The 21400-nt window shown below is 37.8% G+C and overlaps 2 protein-coding genes across 2 annotated transcripts; both read right to left on the reverse strand.

Annotated features, from left to right (window-relative positions):
- Window positions 1-12985, reverse strand: LOC132609915 (calcium-dependent protein kinase 1-like). Its single transcript, XM_060324124.1, has 9 exons — window positions 12562-12985; window positions 6941-7207; window positions 6375-6518; window positions 5550-5702; window positions 3179-3294; window positions 2930-3097; window positions 2066-2193; window positions 1894-1993; window positions 1-553 (listed from the first exon to the last, which is right to left on the reverse strand). The coding sequence occupies exons 1-9, from the start codon at window positions 12956-12958 to the stop codon at window positions 470-472; spliced, it is 1557 nt and encodes a 518-aa protein (XP_060180107.1). The 5' UTR covers window positions 12959-12985; the 3' UTR covers window positions 1-469.
- On the reverse strand, window positions 3746-5543 carry LOC132609916 (uncharacterized). The gene is made up of 2 exons (XM_060324125.1): window positions 5113-5543; window positions 3746-4800 (listed from the first exon to the last, which is right to left on the reverse strand). Exon 2 carries the CDS (start codon window positions 4639-4641, stop codon window positions 4108-4110), a length of 534 nt encoding a protein of 177 aa, XP_060180108.1. The 5' UTR covers window positions 4642-4800; window positions 5113-5543; the 3' UTR covers window positions 3746-4107.
- Window positions 12986-21400: the final 8415 nt, after the last annotated feature.

Consider the following 21400-nt stretch of genomic DNA (forward strand, 5'->3'; position numbering starts at 1 on the left):
TGGGACAACAAATACATTCCTCCAATCATATTGCTTGTTTCAAGAACAAGAACACAAACTTAATTCCTGTAAAGGCATATTCTGGTGAATGCTGAAAAGCACACACAAAGAAGGACAAATGGACTTTCTCTTCATTTGTTTCAAGAGGTTGAAGTATGAACCAGATAAGTACATCATCTTATCAATTGTATATACTATACACCAAATGGATTTTCAGATTTGTATCACTCATATCTGTATTCAATGGGAACATCCTAAACCAAACCAGAAGCTCAACTCAACAAGGAACTCAACAGCCAATTGACCAAAAAGCTGAACTTTTTTGTTCAATATGGATGAAGAGGACCAAAACTCTCACAATCCCAGAGAGCTAAAAACACGGAACTGATCGGATCTTTAGAGGTTCCACTGGTAAACTCACTGAAGCAGCAATGCTAATCAAATGGTGTGCTTTATGATTTCGTGGGGTTCATCTGCGACGTCTATTATTGACAAAATCTGGATTACCTTTCCTCATCATGGCAGCGAATTCATCGTAATTGATTCTTCCATCCTGAAATTGGATAAAAATATTTATCTATGACAGTCCGAAAGAAATCATTATGTTTAACCATAAGTCACTCAGAGAATCTTAGCTTTTGTGGGGTGCAGCCGAAAAGATACTTTCTTAAATTTAAGAAAACATCACTAAGCATCTTTCTACGTTTTGTTTGAGATATCAAATTTATATTGGCTCAGTTCAACTATTACAATTGACAAAATCTTTAATAAGAAACATAATTTCTGCAAACAAGTGGCGAGAAACACGTTCATTAAACTGCCGTCCAAAATTTTACTTCCTTGAGAGGAGAAAATGACAAAAATGGTCACTTAGGTTTGGGAGTAGGTTCAAGATAGTCCCTAAAGTATGATTCTGAAGAGTTTTAGTCCTTTTAAGTTTGCCAAAAGGTAAACACTTTTGGTCTCTGTTAAATATTTAAGATCTCTGTCCAATAGATTTGAGGAAAACTGTGGGGAAAAAGAAGGATTTAGCGGGAGCTTACATTTGGAGGTACAGTTTCTGCTAACTTTGGTCTCTTTCTAGAGTTTGGTGCAGTTTTTTGGGTGCATTTCTGCTATTTTTGGTCTAATATTTGGTGTCTAGTACTGTTTTTTTTTTTGAAACTGGTAACTGGTGTCTAGTACTGTTTTTTATGTTGCACTTTCTACGATTTGATGGAACTTTCCTAGTGTCTTTTATTAAATCTTTTTTTACAGTTCCCGTCAAATAGAGATTGTTAAATATTTTGCAGAGACAAAAAGTGTTATCTTTTGGCAAGCTTATGGGATAAAAGCTGTTTAGAGCATACTTTAGGAACTATTTTGAACCTACTCCCAAATATAAGGGACCAATTTTGTCATTTTCTCTCCTTGAGAGAGACCTATTTGTAAAGGCCGAAAGAAAGAGAAATTCAACTTCAGTTCTCCAGCACAATTTCCGGTCGTTATTTAAGCCACAGAGAGTCCTTACTATTTGCTCAAAGCACTCTTATAAAATCTCCTAATCGGCGAAAATAAATTCTCACAAACAGAAGATGATTAGATGCTGTAAATAGAAATATCATACCCCCTCCGTCTCACAATAGTTGTCAAGTTTTGCTTCTCGAAAGTCATTTGACTAATCTTGGGAGCTAAATTAGATTAGATTAGCTCAATATTTTAAAATTAAAATTCAGATATTCAAAAACTATACGGAAAGTACTATCAGTCGCAATTCTTTTCATATTATTATGGTGAAAAATACATCTAAAATGTTGGTCAAAGTTCATTTAGTTTGACTCTCAAGAAGCGAAACGTGACAAGTATTTTGAGATGGAGGGAGTATAAACTTGCATAAAGTAAAGGATACCATACATTGTCTGTGTCAACTTCAGCAATGATCTCTTTCATTGTTTTTTCATCAGTAATATTGTATTCCTTCAGGGCATGCTCCAATTCGTCCATCGTGATATACCTAAAGGGGACCAAGATTAGAAAACAGTAAAATGTTAATCCAATGTAGAGGAGAGGGTAGATAGTTTCATACCCGCTATTATCCTTGTCAAAATACTCAAACGCTTTGTACAAGTGATCTTCTCTTTCCATGCGATTCATGTGCATCGTAGCTGTTATGAACTCAAGGTAATCAATTGTTCCATTTCCATCAACATCAGCCTGGAAGAGCAACCGAATATCTGTATTATTGACTAATGTATCGACCATGTTCAGAAAGTGAGCACGCTATGTGCTCCCAATCTTCTGAGTAGTTGAAAGCCAAATATTCATCATATCGAAGTATTTTAAGGGCATTCACCAAACCGAAGTCTTTTCTTTGGACTATGTAGGCTTCTGTTCATATGCTTCACCAAGAAGCTTTTAGGGTGTGTTTGGTAGGGAGGAAAACATTTTCCAAAAGATGTTTTGCAATTTCCCCATATTTGGTTGGTCAAAATGTTTTGGAAAACATTTTCTCTAGCAAATCAAGTTCCTTAAAAATGAGGAAAATGACTTCCCTAATGGAAGTAGGGAAAACAAGTTTTATAAGTGACATTGTACGTTCATCACTTCATTGTCTCCACCCCACCCACCCAACACCCCCAACCCCACCCCCTACCCCATCCCATTCCCATAGTATTTTGCTAGATTACATATAAATGTTTTTGGGATAATATTCTTTTGATTGCTTACCAAACACTAGGAAATAAGTAAGAAACCCACTTGTTTTCCAAGAAAATATTTTCTTGGAAAAAATGTTCCTTCGTACCAAACACACCCTTAGTTCCAGAAATTATCCCATCAAGTGATCCACTGCTTGCAACTTTGTCAAGACTAATAATTGCAAGATGGAGATATGAGCGACAACGATAGGGAATGGTAACCATAAAATAGTAAAGAATGGCCAGGATAATACCGCTTCCATCAACTGCCTGACTTCTGACTCAGAAAGCTTTGTGCCCATTTTTTTAAGACCAGCTTTCAATTCTTCAAATGTGATTGTCCCACTGTCATCTGTGTCTATGGATTTGAACATTTCCTTCAAGCCAATGATTTCTTCTTCGGAGAGATTTTGAGCAATTACCTACGAATTCAGGGAGATAGTAGATAAGCACAGTTAAAGGGAACACATGTAAGGGAGAAAAATTGAATATACGACTCTAACCTTCAGTGCTACTTTCTTCAGCTTGTTCATAGCACGGAATTGTTTCATTCTAGATAAGACAGCAATGTCAAGAGGCTTGTCAGGTGCATCGCCATCTTCTCTCATCCATGGATGATCTACATTTGAAAAAAAAAAAAAACTTTCAGTTATAGTACGGTATGAAATGGTCATTCCAGAGATTATAACCATTAATTACCAGAACCTACAAGGAGGAGTTATCACAAAGACCATAGTTATTCCTTATTCTTTGAGTTCTATGAAACAAACTTCCAGAATGTACTAACCACGCCTCACTTCCTAACTAGAGTGGATTGGCCGTATGAATCATCTATATTCAGTCTACTCTAGTTCACAAGTGTTTTTTTTTTGGAAACTGGTAATGTTGTATTCCTCAGCATTTAAGATATGCTGGCCACCATCAAAAGAACAAAAAGCAGTAACAAGAAAGAAAATACTCACAGATAGCCTAAGAAATCTACAAGGTCTATTTCCTCTACATCTTTCTCTTTACACCAAAAGTAAAAAGATACAATACAATTACATTTAACTAAGTGGATGGAATTGGACCTATCTTCAAAGCTTCTGTTATTCCTTTCCTTCCACACTGTCCACCAAATGCAGAGTGGAATTATTCCCCACCATTTCTTCTGACTCTTGCTTCCTCCTCTTCTAATCCAACAGCTCAACAAATCTGCAGTATGCTCAGGCATGGTCCATATTGTATTTGTAAGACTAAAGAATAGTGGCCATAGTTGTGATGTGAAACTGCAATGCAAAAAAAGATGATTGTTGGTCACTTCAGTTTCCCCACATAATTGACATCTTGAAACAATGATCTGCCCTTTTTTCTTCAAAACTTCTTCTGTCAAACAGGCCCTTCTGACCACCAACCATGTGAAGCATTTTAACTTAGTTGGTGCTATGTTTTTCTACGCATTTCTCCACAATATTTGCTGGTTTCTGTTTGGTTGCATATTAGTTAACCTGTACGCCTTGTTGACAGAGAATGCCCCATCCTTCCTATGCATGCACCTCAAAGTATCTGGCTCTGAGGTGGTGCCTTTGAACTCCTGCAGGCTATGTAACAAATTGGCCACCCTATCCACTTCCCAATCATTCAGCAATCTTCTAAACGAAAGATTCCATCCCTGATCTGACCAACATTCATTGACAGTGCCCTCTGGATTATTGCATATCCTATACAAATCAGGAAATGAGTCCTTCAAAGGCCTCTGATTGTTCCAGCTATCTCCCCAAAACTTTGCCTTCGTCCCATCTCCCACTTTTATGTTCAAATTGCTTTCCAGACTTGGCCACAGATTTCTAATTGTTCTCCAGACTCCTGCCCCATAAGGGTTTGAACTAACATTACTGCACCATGGATTTAATTCCCCGTATTTGCTTTTGATCACCTCCTTCCATAGGGCTTGTCCTTGTTCATTGTATCTCCACAGCCACTTCATTAGGAGGCTGTTGTTCTGCTTTCTTAGATTTCTGATTCCCAAACCTCCTCTATCTCTGCTTTTCAAAACTTTCTCCCATTTTACCAAATTGTATCCCTTGTTTTCCTTACAACCATGCCACAGAAAATCCCTTCTAAGCTTGTTCAATTTCTTCAGCACCTTAGAAGGTAGAGGAAATAAAGACATCACATAGGTTGGAAGTGAATCAAGCACGGCATTGATAAGAATGACTCTTTCTCCTAGAGAAAGATATTGAGCCTTCCCCTTGCCAATTTCTTCTCTGTTTTCTCTATTATGCCATCCCATATCACTTCCTCTTGTATGATTACATTATCTTTTTAATAATAAGTACAAGGTATGGATAGAGTTGCTTTTGTTTTAATACAAAATATCATATACAAGTGTGGATGGGTTAGTAGTTTACTAATATACTTTTTAAGGATCAATATATAGTTGATAGCCATGTCATACCTGTGCGTCAAGGTGAAATTAAGAGTCTATGTACATGTTCGTCTTGAGAGGGAATAAATTTGGTGGCAGCACTGATACAACCAATATGTTCACTTGGATCACATCTCATGCATCATATCTTACACACTCATTAAGTTCAGTTGGAATGTAGTAATAAAAAAGAAATCAATTGGCACGAGCATGTATCCTATGGAATGTATGGAAGGAAAAAAACCAATAGATGCTTTGAAGGAAAATCCGAGTAAGTCCATGTTTTGAAATATAGATGTGCACAATCTTTGAGTCTTTGTATAACTATATACTATAGCTTATTGCGATAATATTTTGGACTTTATACACTAATTACCTAGCTAATCCATGATTATGACTTCAAAAAAGATCATACCAGATAGAGACAATATAAATATGTACAGATCTTGATTAAAGCTGAATCTTACTTAGGACTTCAGCTGAAGAAAGCCTTTCCTTAGGATCAGATCGTAGCATCTTCTTAACAAGATCTTTAGCGCTACTTGATACTGAGGGCCAAGGATCAGATGAAAAATCAAGATGACCTCGAAGAACAGCATCAAAGATACTTTGATCATTTTCTGCGTACAAAGAAAGAGAAATCCAAGTCAACAAAAAATACAGTGGAACAGTTTAGGAGAGTATTATGCAAAAACTTTGCCCTGTATAGTTTACTTTCCGGTAGCTATTCAGCACTAGAAACAGAAGGCTCAGAAAATTTAGCAAAACATCTTATAAATTCATTTGCCTAAAAACAGGATATGCTTCCCCAAGTTTGATACTGGCAAATGGTTTTAAATAATTGGAGCAGATATCCTCTTGCTAGTTTTACAGGAAGCCAGTAGCAAATATGGAGTCGGAAAACTACGATGCTCAGATACTAAGGAAACACTAACTAATGCAAGATACCATATAATCAGTAAGATTAATTTGTTTCTGTGGTTTACATTATGGCAATTACAGGAGAACACACATAATGCTGTTCAAATACTCTGCAAGATAAGTAGGAAATTCTTCAACTTTTTATGTCATTTCGTCGAGTTTTCCTGCTAGAATTCCTGAACGACGTGTTTCTTCAATTTCTTTTTCATATTTTAGCGTAAGAGCAAAAAAATGAAGATGTCATATGGTACATGCAAGAATCCACCATAGTTCCATATGTGCTGAAACGAAAAGGAAAATCAATAATGAAGAAGAAGCTTTTAGGAAATTCCGATGCTAAAATTTCTAGAGTATGTAGCAAATGAAGTTACCTCCATAAAATGGTGGAACACCACTAAGTAGAATGTATAGAATAACTCCAGCACTCCAAATATCAGCTTCAGGTCCATATTCTCGGCGCAGAACTTCAGGAGCCACATAATATGCACTACCAACTAGGTCTTTGAACACATCACCTGCATCCACGAGTGTTTTTAACGTTGAATTGGTCACTAATGTATCCCAAAGAGCCGTAAAAAAGTGGTCAAGCTAAAAATCTAACAAAGCATAAGATAAAAGAGACATGATCCAGGTAAGGCGCTTGAATTCTGCTACATGAAAAGGCTTCCTGATTTCGATGAACTAGACAACATTAAATCCATTATTTTGCTGAATCAACATTAAATTCTTGGGCTTCAAAACATTTGGTAACTATATCATCAGAACACGATATCTTTGAGATTTTGGAAGTCCTTAGTTAGCCTTGAACCTAATAGGTCAAGCACTGAGGCTTGGTTTCACAAACAGCAGGCACTGCTTATTCTTTTTCCTCAAAGTCATACAGCAGACATCAATTAGCTTAAAATTAAGGCGCAATCGGTTGATGATCGAATAATACCTGGTTTGAAAAAGACTGATAACCCAAAATCAATAGCCTTCAACGGTGAACTCTCATCTGAGCTCAAAAAAAGGAAATTTTCAGGCTTTAAATCCCTATGCATAACTCCCATAGAATGACAATTATGAACCACAGTCACCATCTGCCGGCAAACTCCAGCGGCAGCTCTCTCGGAATAATGTCCTTTAGCAATTATCCGGTCAAAAAGCTCGCCGCCGGCACAAAGTTCCATAACAAGATGAACATGATGCTTGTCCTCGAAGGTACCTTTAAGTTATGAAAAATCATACTTTTAATCAGAGGCATACAACAACAACAACAACAACAATATCATACCCAGTATAATCCCACAAGTGGAGTCTGGGGAGGGTAGAGTGTATCCAGACCTTACCCCAACCTTGGGAGGTAGAGAGGCTGTTTCCGATAGACCCTCGACTCAATTTCTATATTGAATTACAACTTACCTTTAAAATACTCAATTGACCTTCAACATATGATTTACAGCCACACAAATATAAAGTACTACTATTAATGAGAACGAAATGGAAGGAATAAAGCAAACCGATATAGAAAATGAACATGATGCTTGTCCTCGAAAGCACCTTTAAGTTATGAAAAATCATACTATTAATCAGAGGCATATTTCTATACTTAGTAGTAATAATTTACCTTTAGAATACTCAATTGGGTTAATAGCACTTTTGATCCTTCAATTATTGGTAAATTCAAATTTTATCCTTATGATATCTAACTAAGCACATTTAACATTCAGTTACTTGAAATGTGTGCTTTTGATCCTTTGCTTATGAATATTCACGAATTTACCAACAACAACAACAACATACCCAGTGAAATCCCACAATGTGGGGTCTGGGGAGGGTAAAGTGTACGCAGACCATACCCCTATCTCAGAAGACAGGGAGGTTGTTTCCAAAAGACCCTCGGCTCAAGAGAAATCACAACGAGAAAGGTTAGATAAGCACAAGCAGTTCAGAGCAGAATGCAAATGAAACTAAAGAAAGCGAATAAGTCAAAATAAAGCAGTCTGAAAAAAGGGAGCAGTAGTTACCACAGATAAATAAGATAATCGAAGTGCAAGAAACCACATATAGTAGCAAGAAACAAAGGACAATAGACTATAGATCGAAACAACGACTACCTACTAACCTTCTACCCTAATCTGAGTCCTCCCTCCAAAACCTCCTATCTAATGTCATGTCCTCGTTAAGCTGAACCTGCGCCATGTCCTGTCTCAACACCTCTCCCCAATACTTTTTCGGCCTATCCCGACCTCTTCTGAAACCATCCATAGCTAACCTCTCACACCTCCGCACTGGGGCATCTGTGCCTCTCCTCCTCACATGCCCAAACCATCTCAGCCTCGCTTCCCTCATCTTGTCCTCTCCACTGATGCTACTCCAACCTTATCCCGGATATCTTCATTCCTAATCCTATCTCGCCTGGTGTGCCCACACATCCATCGCAACATTCTCATTTCCGCAACTTTCATCTTTTGGACGTGAGAGCTCTTGACTGCCCAACACTCTGCCCCGTACAACAAGGTCGGTCTCACAACCACCTTGTAGAGCCTGCCTTTAAGTTTTTGTGGCACCTTCTTGTCACACAGCACTCCTGAAGCAAGCCTCCATTTCATCCACCCTGCGTCAATACGATGTGAGACATCATCGTCAATATCCCCATTTTCTTGTATAATAGACCCGAGATATTTAAAACTTGATGACCTGGGTACCAAGCCTCACTTCCACGCCAGACTCATTGGTCACGTCACTGAACTTGCACTCCATGTACTCTGTCTTGGTCCTACTCAACTTGAACCCTTTAGACTCCCGAGTTTGTCTCCAAACCTCCAGCTTAGCGTTCACTCCGCTACGTGTCTCGTCGATCAAGACTATGTCATCCGCAAATAACATACACTATGGCACCTCACCTTGAATTCGCCGCATCAGACAATCCATCACTAGAGTAAATAAAAATGGGCTAAGAGCTGATCCTTGGTGCAACCCCATCTTCACTGGGAAGTGCTCCGAGTCTCCTCCCACTGTCCTTACCCTGATCTTAGCTCCCTCATACATGTCCTTGATCACCCTAGTGTACGCTACAGGTACACCTCTGGCCTCCAAGCATCTCCATAAAACCTCTCTTGGCACTTTGTCGTAAGCCTTTTCTAGGTCAATGAAAACCATGTGCAGGTCCTTCTTCCTCTCTCTATACTGCTCCACCAGTCTCCTCACAAGATGGACGGCTTCTGTAGTCGAGCGGCCCGACATGAATCCGAACTGGTTCTCTGAAATGGACACGCCTCTTCTCGCCCTCATCTCCACCACCCTTTCCCACACCTTCATAGTGTGGCTTAGCAGCTTGATCCCTCTATAGTTGTTGCAACTTTGAATATCACCTTTGTTCTTATACAAAAGGACCATCATACTCCACCTCCATTCCTCAGGCATCTTCGCCGTCTTAAAAATAACATTAAACAATCCAGTCAACCACTCCAAACCTGCCCTGCCCGCACTCTTCCAAAACTCCCCAGGGATCTCGTCGGAACCGGTAGCTCTTCCCCTGCACATCCTGCGAACAGCACCCTTAACCTCCTCCACCTTTATACTCCTACAATACCCAAAGTCGCGACGCCTCTCAGAGTACTCCAAATCTCCCAACACATTGTCTCTCTCACCTTCCTCGTTCAAGAGTTTATGGAAGTATGACTGCCATCTCCGTCTAATGAGAGCTTCCTCTACCAATACTTTGCCATCCTCGTCCTTGACGCACTTTCCTTGATCCAGGTCCCGTGCCTTTCTCTCCCTCACCTTGGCTAGCTTGAACAACTTCTTATCCCCGCCTTTGTCCTCTAGTTCTGCATATAGACGTTCGAAAGCTGCCGTTTTTGCCGCCAAAACTACCAACTTCGCTTCCTTTCTCGGAATCTTATACCTTTCCCTATTCGTCCGCTTCTCCTCCTCATTTTTTCTGTCTACCAACCTAGCGTACGCCACTTTCTTTGCTTCCACCTTTCCCTGGACTTCTCCATTCCACCACCAGTCCCCTCGTCGCCTACCACGGCAACCTCTCGAGACTCCCAGGACATCTCTAGTTGTTTCCCTAATGCAGCTCGCCGTCCTATCCCACATACTGCTCGCGTCCCCCATACTCTCCCAAGCCCCAATAGCCATCAACTTCTCCCCCATCTCCTGGGCACTCGACAAAGTCAGACTCCCCCACCTGATCCTTGGCATGTCATCCGCGACCCTCTTCCTCTTCTTCCTCGTAATCCCCAAATCCATCACCAAAAGCTTATGTTGGGTCGTAAGGTTCTCACTCGGAATGACCTTGCAGTCTTTACAAAGGCCTTTATCCTTTTTTCTAAGGAGCAAAAAGTCTATGTGCGTCGCAGCAGTCGAACTACGAAAGGTTACCAAGTGCTGCTCCCTCTTCGGGAAACGCGAGTTGGCTACTACCAATCCAAAAGCTTTAGCGAAATCCAGAAGTGAGACTCCTCCTCCATTCCTGACTCCGAAGCCGAAACCTCCATGCTCATCATCATAACCCCCCGAGGTTGAGCCGATGTGTCGATTAAAATCTCCTCCTATGAATAACTTCTCGGTGGGCGGTATACCTCCCACCACTTCATCCAAATCCTCCCAGAAGCGCCTCTTCTCCTCCTCGTCCAAGTCCGCTTGTGGCGCGTAAGCACTAGTAATGTTCAAGGTAAACCCCTCCACAACTAACTTAACCGCCATCATCCGGTCATTGACCCTCCTAACCTCTACGGCCTGGTCCCTTAGCTCACTATCTACTAAAATGCCTACCCCATTCCTATACATTGACTTACCCGAGAACCATAACTTATATCCGTCCACATCCTTAGCTTTAGATCCTACCCATTTGGTCTCTTGGATGCAAGCTATATTAATCTTCCTCTCCTTAAGAATCTTAACAAGCTTTATGGACTTCCCCGTCAAAGTCCCGATGTTCCAGGACCCTACTCTCAACCTAGACGCTCCCTGACCCCACTTACCCCCTCTAACCCTAGCCCCGTCCCCGACCGAGAACATGACCCTAGTCTGCCATCACTCACTATAGCCACTAAGGGAAATAAAAGCAAATCAAAAATTTATCTAAAACAAACAAGAATCAATACTAAAGCACATTATCAAGAGACTATATGCAAGTCAGGTTACTATGACAAGAAAGATAGCACTATAAGCTAAAGGAATAAAGGCAAGAATTTAAAGTCAAGAATGTGTAGCAGGCAAGATTTAACAAGGTTAAAAGACACATGAATTAATATGAGCCACCAGAGGTACCAACTCCAGGTGAAAACAATTTCAAAACTAAAAAAAAACTGTTCGCCGCCGGAGTACTGTTCGCCGCCGGAAGTACTGTTCACCGTCGGAAACCCATTGGCGGAGGTTTCCAAGTGCAGAAACGAGAAGACAAGAGGCAAAAAACAAAGAAAAGAAAGGAAAAGAGAAGAGAGAAGGAGAGAAAAAGAAGGGGGCCTGGCCGGAAAAGTATACCCGCCGGGGGGTGGTTCGCTGCCATATTCACGAATTTACTATAATTATTATTTATTAGTCGTTCCACCGCTCAATTACCCATGTGTTATGTTAAGCTTGTACTGTTACTCTATATTAAACGGTAATATAGTTCTAAAAGTAGTTCAAATACAACAAAATTCTGACATAAAAGGACTAAAAACACACATTTCGATTAATTGAAGGTTATATATGTTTCTTCAGATATCACAAGGACTAAAATCCGAATATATCTATAAATTAGGGACCAAAATGCTATTATCCCTACTCAATTTACCTTCACTGAAATAATTTACAACCACACAAATATAGTACTACTAATCAGAGGCATATTTCTATAACTAGTAACAATTTACTTTTAAATTACTCGATTTACCTTTAATGAGATGATTTACAGCCACACAAATATGGTACTACTATTAATCAGAGGCATATTTCTATATTTAGTAACAGTTTACCTTTAAATTACTCTATTTACATTCAATGAAATGATTTATAGCGACATAAATACAGTACTATTAAGAGATAATGATTAAAAGCACATCTGAAGTATCACTTTTTTGTAAGTTTCCTACGTGAACTTTCAGGTGCTTGCGTTTCCTACCTAACTATCACCAGCTATTTATCAAAACAGACTTCGAAGCTGACTAGACCAAGTGTTACACCTCAAAAGATGTCGACAGGTGCGTGTCGGATACTTCAAAAGTAGTGCATATTTGGAGAATCCGACACAGGTGCAGCAGTATTTTGGAGAGTCCGAGCAACATTGGTTTGAATACAATCCAAAAGGCGTGTAATAACTTAATTTGCCCATAAAATCTCGTCCACGTGACAGCTGACTCATTAATTTCAAGGTATGTTTTGATTAAATAGTTCAAGCAGGAAACGCAGACACCTTCCAATTCAGATAGAAAACTAGCAAAAAAGTGTAACACTAACGGAATAAAGCAAAACTAATACTCAATTTACTTTCAATGAAATGATTTACAGCCGCACACAAATACAGATACAGTAAAAAGTAATAAATATAGCAAAATGAATATGATTACTTGTTCTAGAAGTTACCTTTAAGTTCAATAATATTCCGATGACCAGTAAGATGATGCATAATCTGAACTTCACGACGAACATCCTCAACATCATCCTTATTAACAAGTTTCCTCGTAGCGATTGACTTACACGCGAATTGCAGGCGCGTGCGTTTATGAGTTACTAAATAAGTAACTCCGAATTGACCGCGACCTAATTCCTTACCAAAAATGTAGACAGAACGAACATCTTCAAGTGGGCGATTGAGTACACGGCCGATGCCGGAGAGTGGCCGTGGTGGCGGTGGTTGTGATGAAGGGATTATACGTATACCGGTGGATGACGGCGGCGATGAAGTGCACGCGCCGGCGGTGGAAGTGGACGCGCCGGCGGAAGTTCGGTTGGAAGATGATGAGCTGTTACAGTTGCCCATTATTTGGAGTTTTTGTGAGGAGTGTTGAGTCAAACTTGAGCTATATATATGGTGTGTGGTCTGAACTGATGACTCAACATTTACTCGGAATTGACCCATTTGACCTTGTAATGTGTAGTATGTTCGGTTATTTTTTGGCTGCTATAATACGAAATACCTCTTTGTCTGTTCGACAGAGTTAAGATTTGCGTACACTCTATTATTTTTAGACTCTATTTATGAGATTTCACTCGGTATGTTATTGTTGTTGTTGTTGTATAATAAAATGTTGTAGCAAACATATACTTCATATGTCTCAATTTATGTGACATTTTTCGTTTTTCGAAAGTGAAACAAAAAAAAAACCTTTTAATTGCAATTTATTCGTTTGCCTTTTAAATTGTTAATTATTGTCAAACTTGAGCTATATATATATATATGGTGTGTGGTGTGGAAACAAAACATTTACTCATGGAGAGTGAAATGACAAAATTGATCTTATCTGTCGTAATTTCTAAAAATAGTTGTTTCATATGACATTTTAGAAATTCAAGTCAAATTTAATTATTTCCCTCCAATATTACCCTCATATCAATTGTTTTGAAGCTACAAACATCTTAATTATGTGGAGATAACACATTTCTGATGGAGAAAAGAACCATTTCTAATGGAGAAAAGAACCTCTAATTAGCTTTTTGGAAAATTTCCAAACGAAAAATTTCAACAAATCTTTCAATTTCTTATTTTACTATGTTCAACTCTATGTATTTCTATATACGTAGATTACATTTTTTTTTTTTTGGTAACTATGTATATTCATTACCAAGTATAACTGTACAGCACAAATAAATTTCCAACCTGGCTAACAGACATTTCCTATTGCCAGTTTTTCGACCATATTCACCCTATCTACCTACTCCTTAGTCTTTCCTACTTACCTACTACATAATGCACAGGGCTCATCATACCTACTATCACCTAATCACCTATGGATAGTGATTCATTTCTGCTATCCTACTTCTCAGCTTCACATCATGGTATCCTCTATAACATGCTTCTTGTATGATCACCTTGACTATAGATTCGGCTGGTCTGATTTTATGTTGAAAGATCCTTCTGTTTCTCTCCAGCCATATGTGGTAGATTGTACACACCAGTGTCATTCTTGCTATAGCAGCTTCAGGTCTCCTTCCTTTCATGTGATTGCAGGCCCATTCTAGTTCATGTTCCCAGTCCATGCTACTTCTTTGTATCCCTTGCCACTGCAGTATTTTGTTCCATACACTTGATGACCAGTCGCATTTGAATAATAGGTGGTTTATATCTTCATTTTCTCTGGTACACAGTGGGCAGGTTTGCTCGTCAATGATGCCCCATTTTAGAAGTTTGTCCTTGGTATGTAATCTTTGGTGAGCAGCTAGTGTAAATATGAATGTTCATTTCGGGCACCCCTGGTTTCCACAACTCACATGTTTCCAAGGAACTTTATGAAATGCCCCTCTCAACTTTTGGTACATGGTTTTTATGGAGAACTTTTGTATACTGAGAAACTCTGTGATGCTTATCCCGGCCTCCATAATGAATTGTTTAGCCTTCAAGATCTTCCTAACCATCCATGCTGCTTGTTTTGGTTCTGCTTCCCATATGTGTCCTCCTTTCCCGCAGTATGTGTGAATCCAGACCACCTACAACTTGTCTTTCTTTTTGCATATATTCCAAAACAGTTTGCACATGGCAGCTTTGTTCCAGGTATATATATCAATCACATTGTACCCACCAGCTGCTCTCGGTTGACATACAGATTCCCAAGCTAGTATGGCTCTCTTGGATGATTCTATGCCTCCAGTCCACAAATAAGTTCTACAAATTGTCTCTATTTTCTTGATTAGCTTCTTCGGCAGGGTAAAAATTTGGGCCCAGAATATTTGCACCCCAAATAGAACACTCTTTATCAGTTGTATTCTCCCGGCATAGGACAACAACTTTGCAGTCCATGTTGTGATCCTTCCTAGCATTTTCTCCAACAGTGTTTGGCATTGCATTATGGTCAGTTTCTTGCTGCTAAGTGGGACACCAAGATACCTAATTGGCAGGTTTCCTTTGACAAATCCCAATATGTTTAGAATTTCCTCTTGGTCCGCTTCTTCCACCCCTCCAAAAAACACAGAGCTTTTATCAATATTAGCCTTCAAACCAGATGCCTCTGAGAACTCTAGAAAACACTCATTTAATATTTGTACAGACCATTTATCACCCCTACAGAACAATAATAGGTCATCTGCAAAGCTTAATTGAATTATATTGAGTTTTTCACACCTTGGGTGGTAGTTGAAATTGGGCACTCTGATTAGCAGTTTCAATCTTCTGGTCAAGTATTCCATGGATAGGACAAACAGGAAGGGTGAAAGAGGATCACCCTGTCTGAGTCCTTTCTTGGCTTGGAAAGGTTGTGTGGGTTGGCCATTTATAGTGATAGAGTAGGAGACTGTCGTGACACATTCTAGCAGCCAATTGACAAATTTTCCAGGAAAGTTCAGATTGTGTAGAATCTGTTCCAAGTATCTCCAATCTATTGAGTCATATGCTTTTTGCATATCTATCTTTAGCATGCATCTCAGTGATACCCCTTTCCTCCCATAGCCCTTCACCAGTTCATGGCTTAGTATGATGTTGTCAGATATGACCCTGCCTGGTACAAACGCAGACTGGCTGTTGTCCACTAAAGCATCCATGACTGTTTGCATCCTCTTGGTTAGAATCTTGGATATAATTTTGTAAAGTACCGAACAACAAGATATTGGCCTATATTCTTTTATTGACTTGGGGTTCTTGGCTTTGGGTATTAAAGTGACAGCTGTACAATTAATTGGTCTATGCAACTTGCCTGTATCAAAGAATTCTATTATTGCTTTTGTGACATCTGAGCCTATTTCACTCCAAGCCTTCTTAAAAAAGAAGGCATTATAGCCATCACAACCTGGAGCTTTCAGGTCACTAATGCTCTGCAATGCCAGCTTAACTTCCTCCTCAGTAACTTCCTTTATCAATTGTATTTGCTGCTGTCTATTCAAGATAGGGCCCTGTTGCATGACTGCTGGGTTGATTGCAGGCACATGGTCTGCAGCTGCTCCCAGTAAGCCCTTGTAGAAATCAGTTGCCTCTCTCTCAATGTCATCTGCCTCTATAGCAACAGTCCCATCTGCTCTAGTTAAAGATTTCATGCCATTCTGAGCCAGCCTAGCTTTTATGCAGGCAAAGAAATATGAGTTGTTCTCATCCCCCAATTTGAGCCATTGATTTCGAGATTTTTGTTTCAATATGCTTTCCTCCACTAAGAGCCATTTCTCTAGGTTGGCTTTTGCCTGTTTCTCCTCTTGAAACACTTCTTGTGGTTGATTATGGTCTCACAGCTGTTCTTGGATAACTTTCAGCTGTTCTCTAGCATGCTCAATTCTTTGATGTACACCCGCAAACTCCTTTGTGTTCAGGTCCTTTAGTTTTTGTTTGACATCTTTTAATCTTAACCAGACTCTCTTCATATAAGGGTGTTGTTGATGTCTTCTCCAGCCCTCCCTTACTTTACCCAGAAATTCATCATGTGCCGCTAGATGATTGAGGAATCTGAAAGGGCTAGTTCTCCTCTGCTGATTCATGAGTATTGTCAGTCCAAGCGGTGTATGATCGGAGAAGGATGGTTCCATAGCTACCACTTCCCATTGCGGCATATTCATCATCCATTGTGCATTGACTATGACTCTGTCTATTTTGCTATGGACACGATTATTTGTCCAGGTGTATTGTCTGCCTGCTGTTTGCAATTCTGTCAAGCCTGTATACGTAGATTACATTGAATGTACAAAAATGGCTATGACAGAGTTTCTCTTATAAATAGAGTGAATATTTAATGAAAAGTTATTATTATATTTTAAGACATAAATAAGGGTAAAATAGTAAAAATAACTCCTAATCAATGGATTAGTTTTTTAAGAGGCGTGTAAAAGAAAAATACGGAATTAGATGAGCTGTTATAGTTGCCCATTTTTAGTTTGTGAAGACAACAATCAAACTTTGAGTTATATATGGTATGGTCTGAACATTTACTCATGAGTGAAATGACAAAATTGACCTTAGCAAAATATGGCAAAATTTGTCTGGTTATTTTTTGGCTGCTATAATAAGACGTTCTTATAAAGAACATATAATATACTCCATCTGTCTCAATTCATGTGATATTTTTGTTTTTGCAGAAGCAAACAAGAATAGTTTGACTGCGATTTATCCGTATGCATTTTTAAATATTTTAAATTATTAATTATTATGGCTTATAAATTTTTTTACGAAAAATGACCAAATATATCCGTATACTGTCAAAAATAGTTTAAATATACCGCTCGTTATACCTTCAATTCAAATATACCTCTCTCGATATACTGTTGGTCCAAATATATCCTTTCATTATACTTTGGCACAAATTTAAGCTTAATTTTGATAGAAGGACACGTCATGATCTCAGAATCAAATGACTCACCCCAATTTTAAATACGGATTCCATTAGAAACCCACAGAGAAGCATAATAATCAAACTAATGGCGCGTGTGTTTGTGCGTTACTAAGTAAGTAACTCTGAATTGACCGATACCGGAGAGTGATCGTGATGGCGGTGGTTGTGATGAAGGGATTATACGTACACTGGTGGTTGACGGCAACAATGAAGTGGATGCGCCGCCAGAAGATGAGCTGTTACAGTTGCCCATTATTTTTGGAGTTTTTGTGAGGACTGTTTAGTCAATGTTGAACTATTTCTACTATATAGAAGAGTGGGTTCGGTAGGCAGGATCGTCGAGCAAGGGCAATATCGTCAATTTAGAAATAAGCCAGCTTTGGCGGCGCAGTGGGGGCCCGTATGTCCTGTCTCGAAATGTTTTCAACCCAACCCATATTTCAACTTTTCCACTGGTGCAATTATATCCATTGGTTTGGTAGGCATGGTTGTCGACCAAGGGCAATTTCATCAATTTAGAAATAAGCCAACTTAGAGCATTTGTACATTATGCAATGGGAGGAAAAGATTCACAAAAAACCCAGGCCTCATTAATTTAATTCTTGAGCCAAATGTCCCCTATTAGCAGTGATGGTCCCACTTTTTTATGCTAGAGCAACAAAAATAGTAAGGGCCCATATGTCCTGTCTCGAAATGTTTTCAACCCAACTCATATTTCAACTTTTCCACTGGTGCACTTATATCCATTCTCATTTTCATTCAACTCTACTTTTTCTTTTCAGTTCAACCTTATTTAAACTAAAAATATGAATAAATCTCATATCATCTTTTAAGATATAAATGTATTTTCTAACCCAAATTTCATTATCTTGTGATGTAAAAAAATAAAAAATATGAACTAGAATGTGATCAAATGTAACGTGATAGATTGTGTTTACCAATGGGGAGTGATGTTCAACGATGACGTTGAGTACTAAAGAAAATATATTATTCACATGTTAAAAAACTAATAATATTTCATAGAAATAGAGATGCTATATTGAAATAACGCAATGCTAATTTTTAATAAGCATATAGTAACTTTTTTTTTAAGGGAGACACAAATAAAGTAATAAACACCAAAAGTAATTATATTCCATCAAGAGAAATATATTTTATATTAGTTTTGAATAACATTATTCCAAAATTTCAACAATTAAACGCCATAAGATGTTCTATTCCCCAACTTAAAAAAAAAACGTACTTCAATTTAAAAATGATATATTGTATGATTACTTCATGCTTTTGCTGAAGAACAAGCGCAGAGTATTTATTTAAGTTTAAAATACTATAATTTATTTTTATACAACCTTTCTTATTAGAAAATATTGAATATTGTTACACAAGTGTACGTGAAAAAAAATGAAATTAAATTTCTCTAATGTTTTACAAATGAAATGATGAATTAATGAGAGGTTCGTTTAGAACACATTTGAAAATCTGAAGGAAAAAAAAAGGGTTTTCTCTTAATAAAAGAATGTTAAAGTGTACAAGTAAAAGTGAAAATTTATTTTTAGTATAATAGACAAGTAAAAGTGAAAGAGGGAGTAGATAAAAGTAAGATTAGTTGAAGTTAAAGTTAGACAAAAACAAGTAAAAGTGCACGGGGGAGTGCATAAAAGTAAGATTAGTTGAAGTTAAAGTTAGACAAAAATCAAGAAAATAAGCTTTTTATTTAAGAAATAAATTTTTTAAAGTTCTGCTTGAATGCAGTGAGCATTTACTCTTTCAAAATTTGATGTGAAGAGTTGAGGAGGAGCTTACAGCTGCAGGTATTCTAAAAATATTTATTGTTTTAAAAACAGTGAACAAATTAGTTACGAGTTGAATTCAAATAAGAAAGATTTAAGTTTTATATAGATCACTTTAAATTACATGGGGAAATTTGTACAATTGCCCTTATTTCAGGGGTGGTTTTTAATTTTTTTCCTTCGCCTAATATCTCGAGGTTCTAGATTCAAACCCCGACTCAGTAAAAAAAAAGAAAAAAATCGCAAGGCAGAGTTTCGTAGCAAAGGGCCTATCCAGGCAAAAGTTAGGCCTTAAGGCAATTTGCTTTGCGATTTTTTTTTTTTTACTGAGCGGGGTTCGAACCCAATAGTTTTTATCACTTTTTTAAGCAAATGGCAAAAATTAAATACCAGCAATTTGAGAGGCAAAAATTAAAGACCAGTGTGTTTGAAGGGAAATCTGCACAAAAAAATGAATTACATGCATCATGAGTTCGGCCCGTGCTTAATCTAGAATATACATATATGGTGTGTGGTCTGAAGAGACAAAATTTGCTCAATTAAATGACAAAATTGACCTTACGAAATTTGGCAATTGTACTCACTTTTTATAACCGTCTAGTTTGTCCGGTTATTTTTAGGTTGCTATAGTAAAATGTTGTTGTAGAGAACATATCGTATATCACTCTCTCCTAATTTATTTGATACTTTTTGTTTTACGAGAATAAACAAGAAAATTTTGATATTAATTTATTCGTATGACTTTTAAATATTTTATGTAATTTTTAAATATGTAATTATTTTTTCATGATCGATTTCGAAGTGTGGTTGTGAGGAAGGAATGATGCCTATACCATAAATATTTTATGTAATTTCTAAATATGTAATTATTTTTTCATGATCGATTTCGAAGTGTGGTTGTGAGGAAGGAATGATGCCTATACCAGAGGTTGACAGCGGCGGTGAAGTGCACGCGCCGGCAGAGGAGGTGCTACAACTGTTCAGTCAAACTTGAGCTTTTGGCATTATATATGGTGTCTGGTCTGAAGACTCAACATCACTTATGAAGTGAAATGACAAAAGTGCCCTTACTAAAAATTTGGCAATTGTAACATACATTACAGGATTTAGTCTAACCTCTTTCCAACAACACCATTTGGCTAAATATATTTTAGCTCCTATAGCTAATTGTTGTTATAAAAAATACTCCCTTTGGATTAAAAAAGAATGTTTACTTAACCTTTTAAAAGAGTGTACATTTATCAAATTAAAAAATAATTAATCTTATTTTTCTAGATTTATCCCAATTAAGTGTTATGTAATCAAATCTCAATACCTATTTAATGAGGGACAGTTTAGTCAAATTATTTATTTTTTCTAAGAATTAGTATTTTGTTAAGGGGTGTGCAAATGGCTAAGTGGACACTCTTTTTGATCCGGAGGGAGTATCTAATACAAAGTTATATAAAAAAAATTAGTTTCAAAAAAAAAAAATTTGATTGTTATAATAAAATGTTGCTCTAGAGGATGACCGTTATATAAAGGTCTGATTTGCAATTGATATGCTCACAACGCCAGAGTGTATAGTGGAATAGTAAAATAAAAAAAGTCTTATAATCCAAATTAGTCGTGTCAGCAACGTCGTATACCAAATGTTGAAATTAAGAAAAGAAAAAAACCACATATTTCAATTGAAAGGTGTATTATAAGTGAGAATGGCGCATGTGGATTTTTAGTATTATTAGCTCAGTAAATGATTACAAGGCCTAAAAGATTACAATTTACGAGTGCTTATAGAAACTAGAAAGGGTCGGGTAAATTATCTTTCGGAGCTAAATTAAAGATCTCAATAGTCTTGTGAGTGATTAATAAGTTGGTTTGAAGTGGTGCATAGACAATGCTATCAGGAAAATCGAAGTGGAAAGTGATTCCCTTATGCTGATTAAATGGATTCAAAACTTTGCTTCTATGCCTTGGAATCTTCAGATGGTGGTGATGGATATCAGAACTAGTTTGGAAAGCTTTGAAGATTTCAAGATTCAACATTGTTTTCGTGAAGCAAATAAAGTAGCAGACACTCTTGCTAATACAGGACTCGAATGCAATCAAAATATGTGGTATACTGATTTCACACAGTTGCCGAGACAAGCTAAGGGGGAGTTCAACTTGGATAAACTCGGCCTCCCCTCTTTT

This window comes from Lycium barbarum, chromosome 9, assembly GCF_019175385.1.
Source record: "Lycium barbarum isolate Lr01 chromosome 9, ASM1917538v2, whole genome shotgun sequence".
In the NCBI taxonomy this organism is placed as follows: domain Eukaryota; kingdom Viridiplantae; phylum Streptophyta; class Magnoliopsida; order Solanales; family Solanaceae; genus Lycium; species Lycium barbarum.

Excerpts from the sequence above, each read along its gene's own strand:
- LOC132609915 (XM_060324124.1), bottom strand. The coding sequence starts at position 12,958 with ATGGGCAACTGTAACAGCTCATCATCTTCCAACCGAACTTCCGCCGGC. Across the intron at positions 5,703-6,374 it reads TGTTCCACCATTTTATGGAG|AAAATGATCAAAGTATCTTT; the intron begins GTAACTTCATTT and ends CTTTGTACGCAG. Across the intron at positions 2,194-2,929 it reads TCAGGCAGTTGATGGAAGCG|GCTGATGTTGATGGAAATGG; the intron begins GTATTATCCTGG and ends TTGCTCTTCCAG.
- LOC132609916 (XM_060324125.1), bottom strand. The coding sequence starts at position 4,641 with ATGAAGTGGCTGTGGAGATACAATGAACAAGGACAAGCCCTATGGAAG.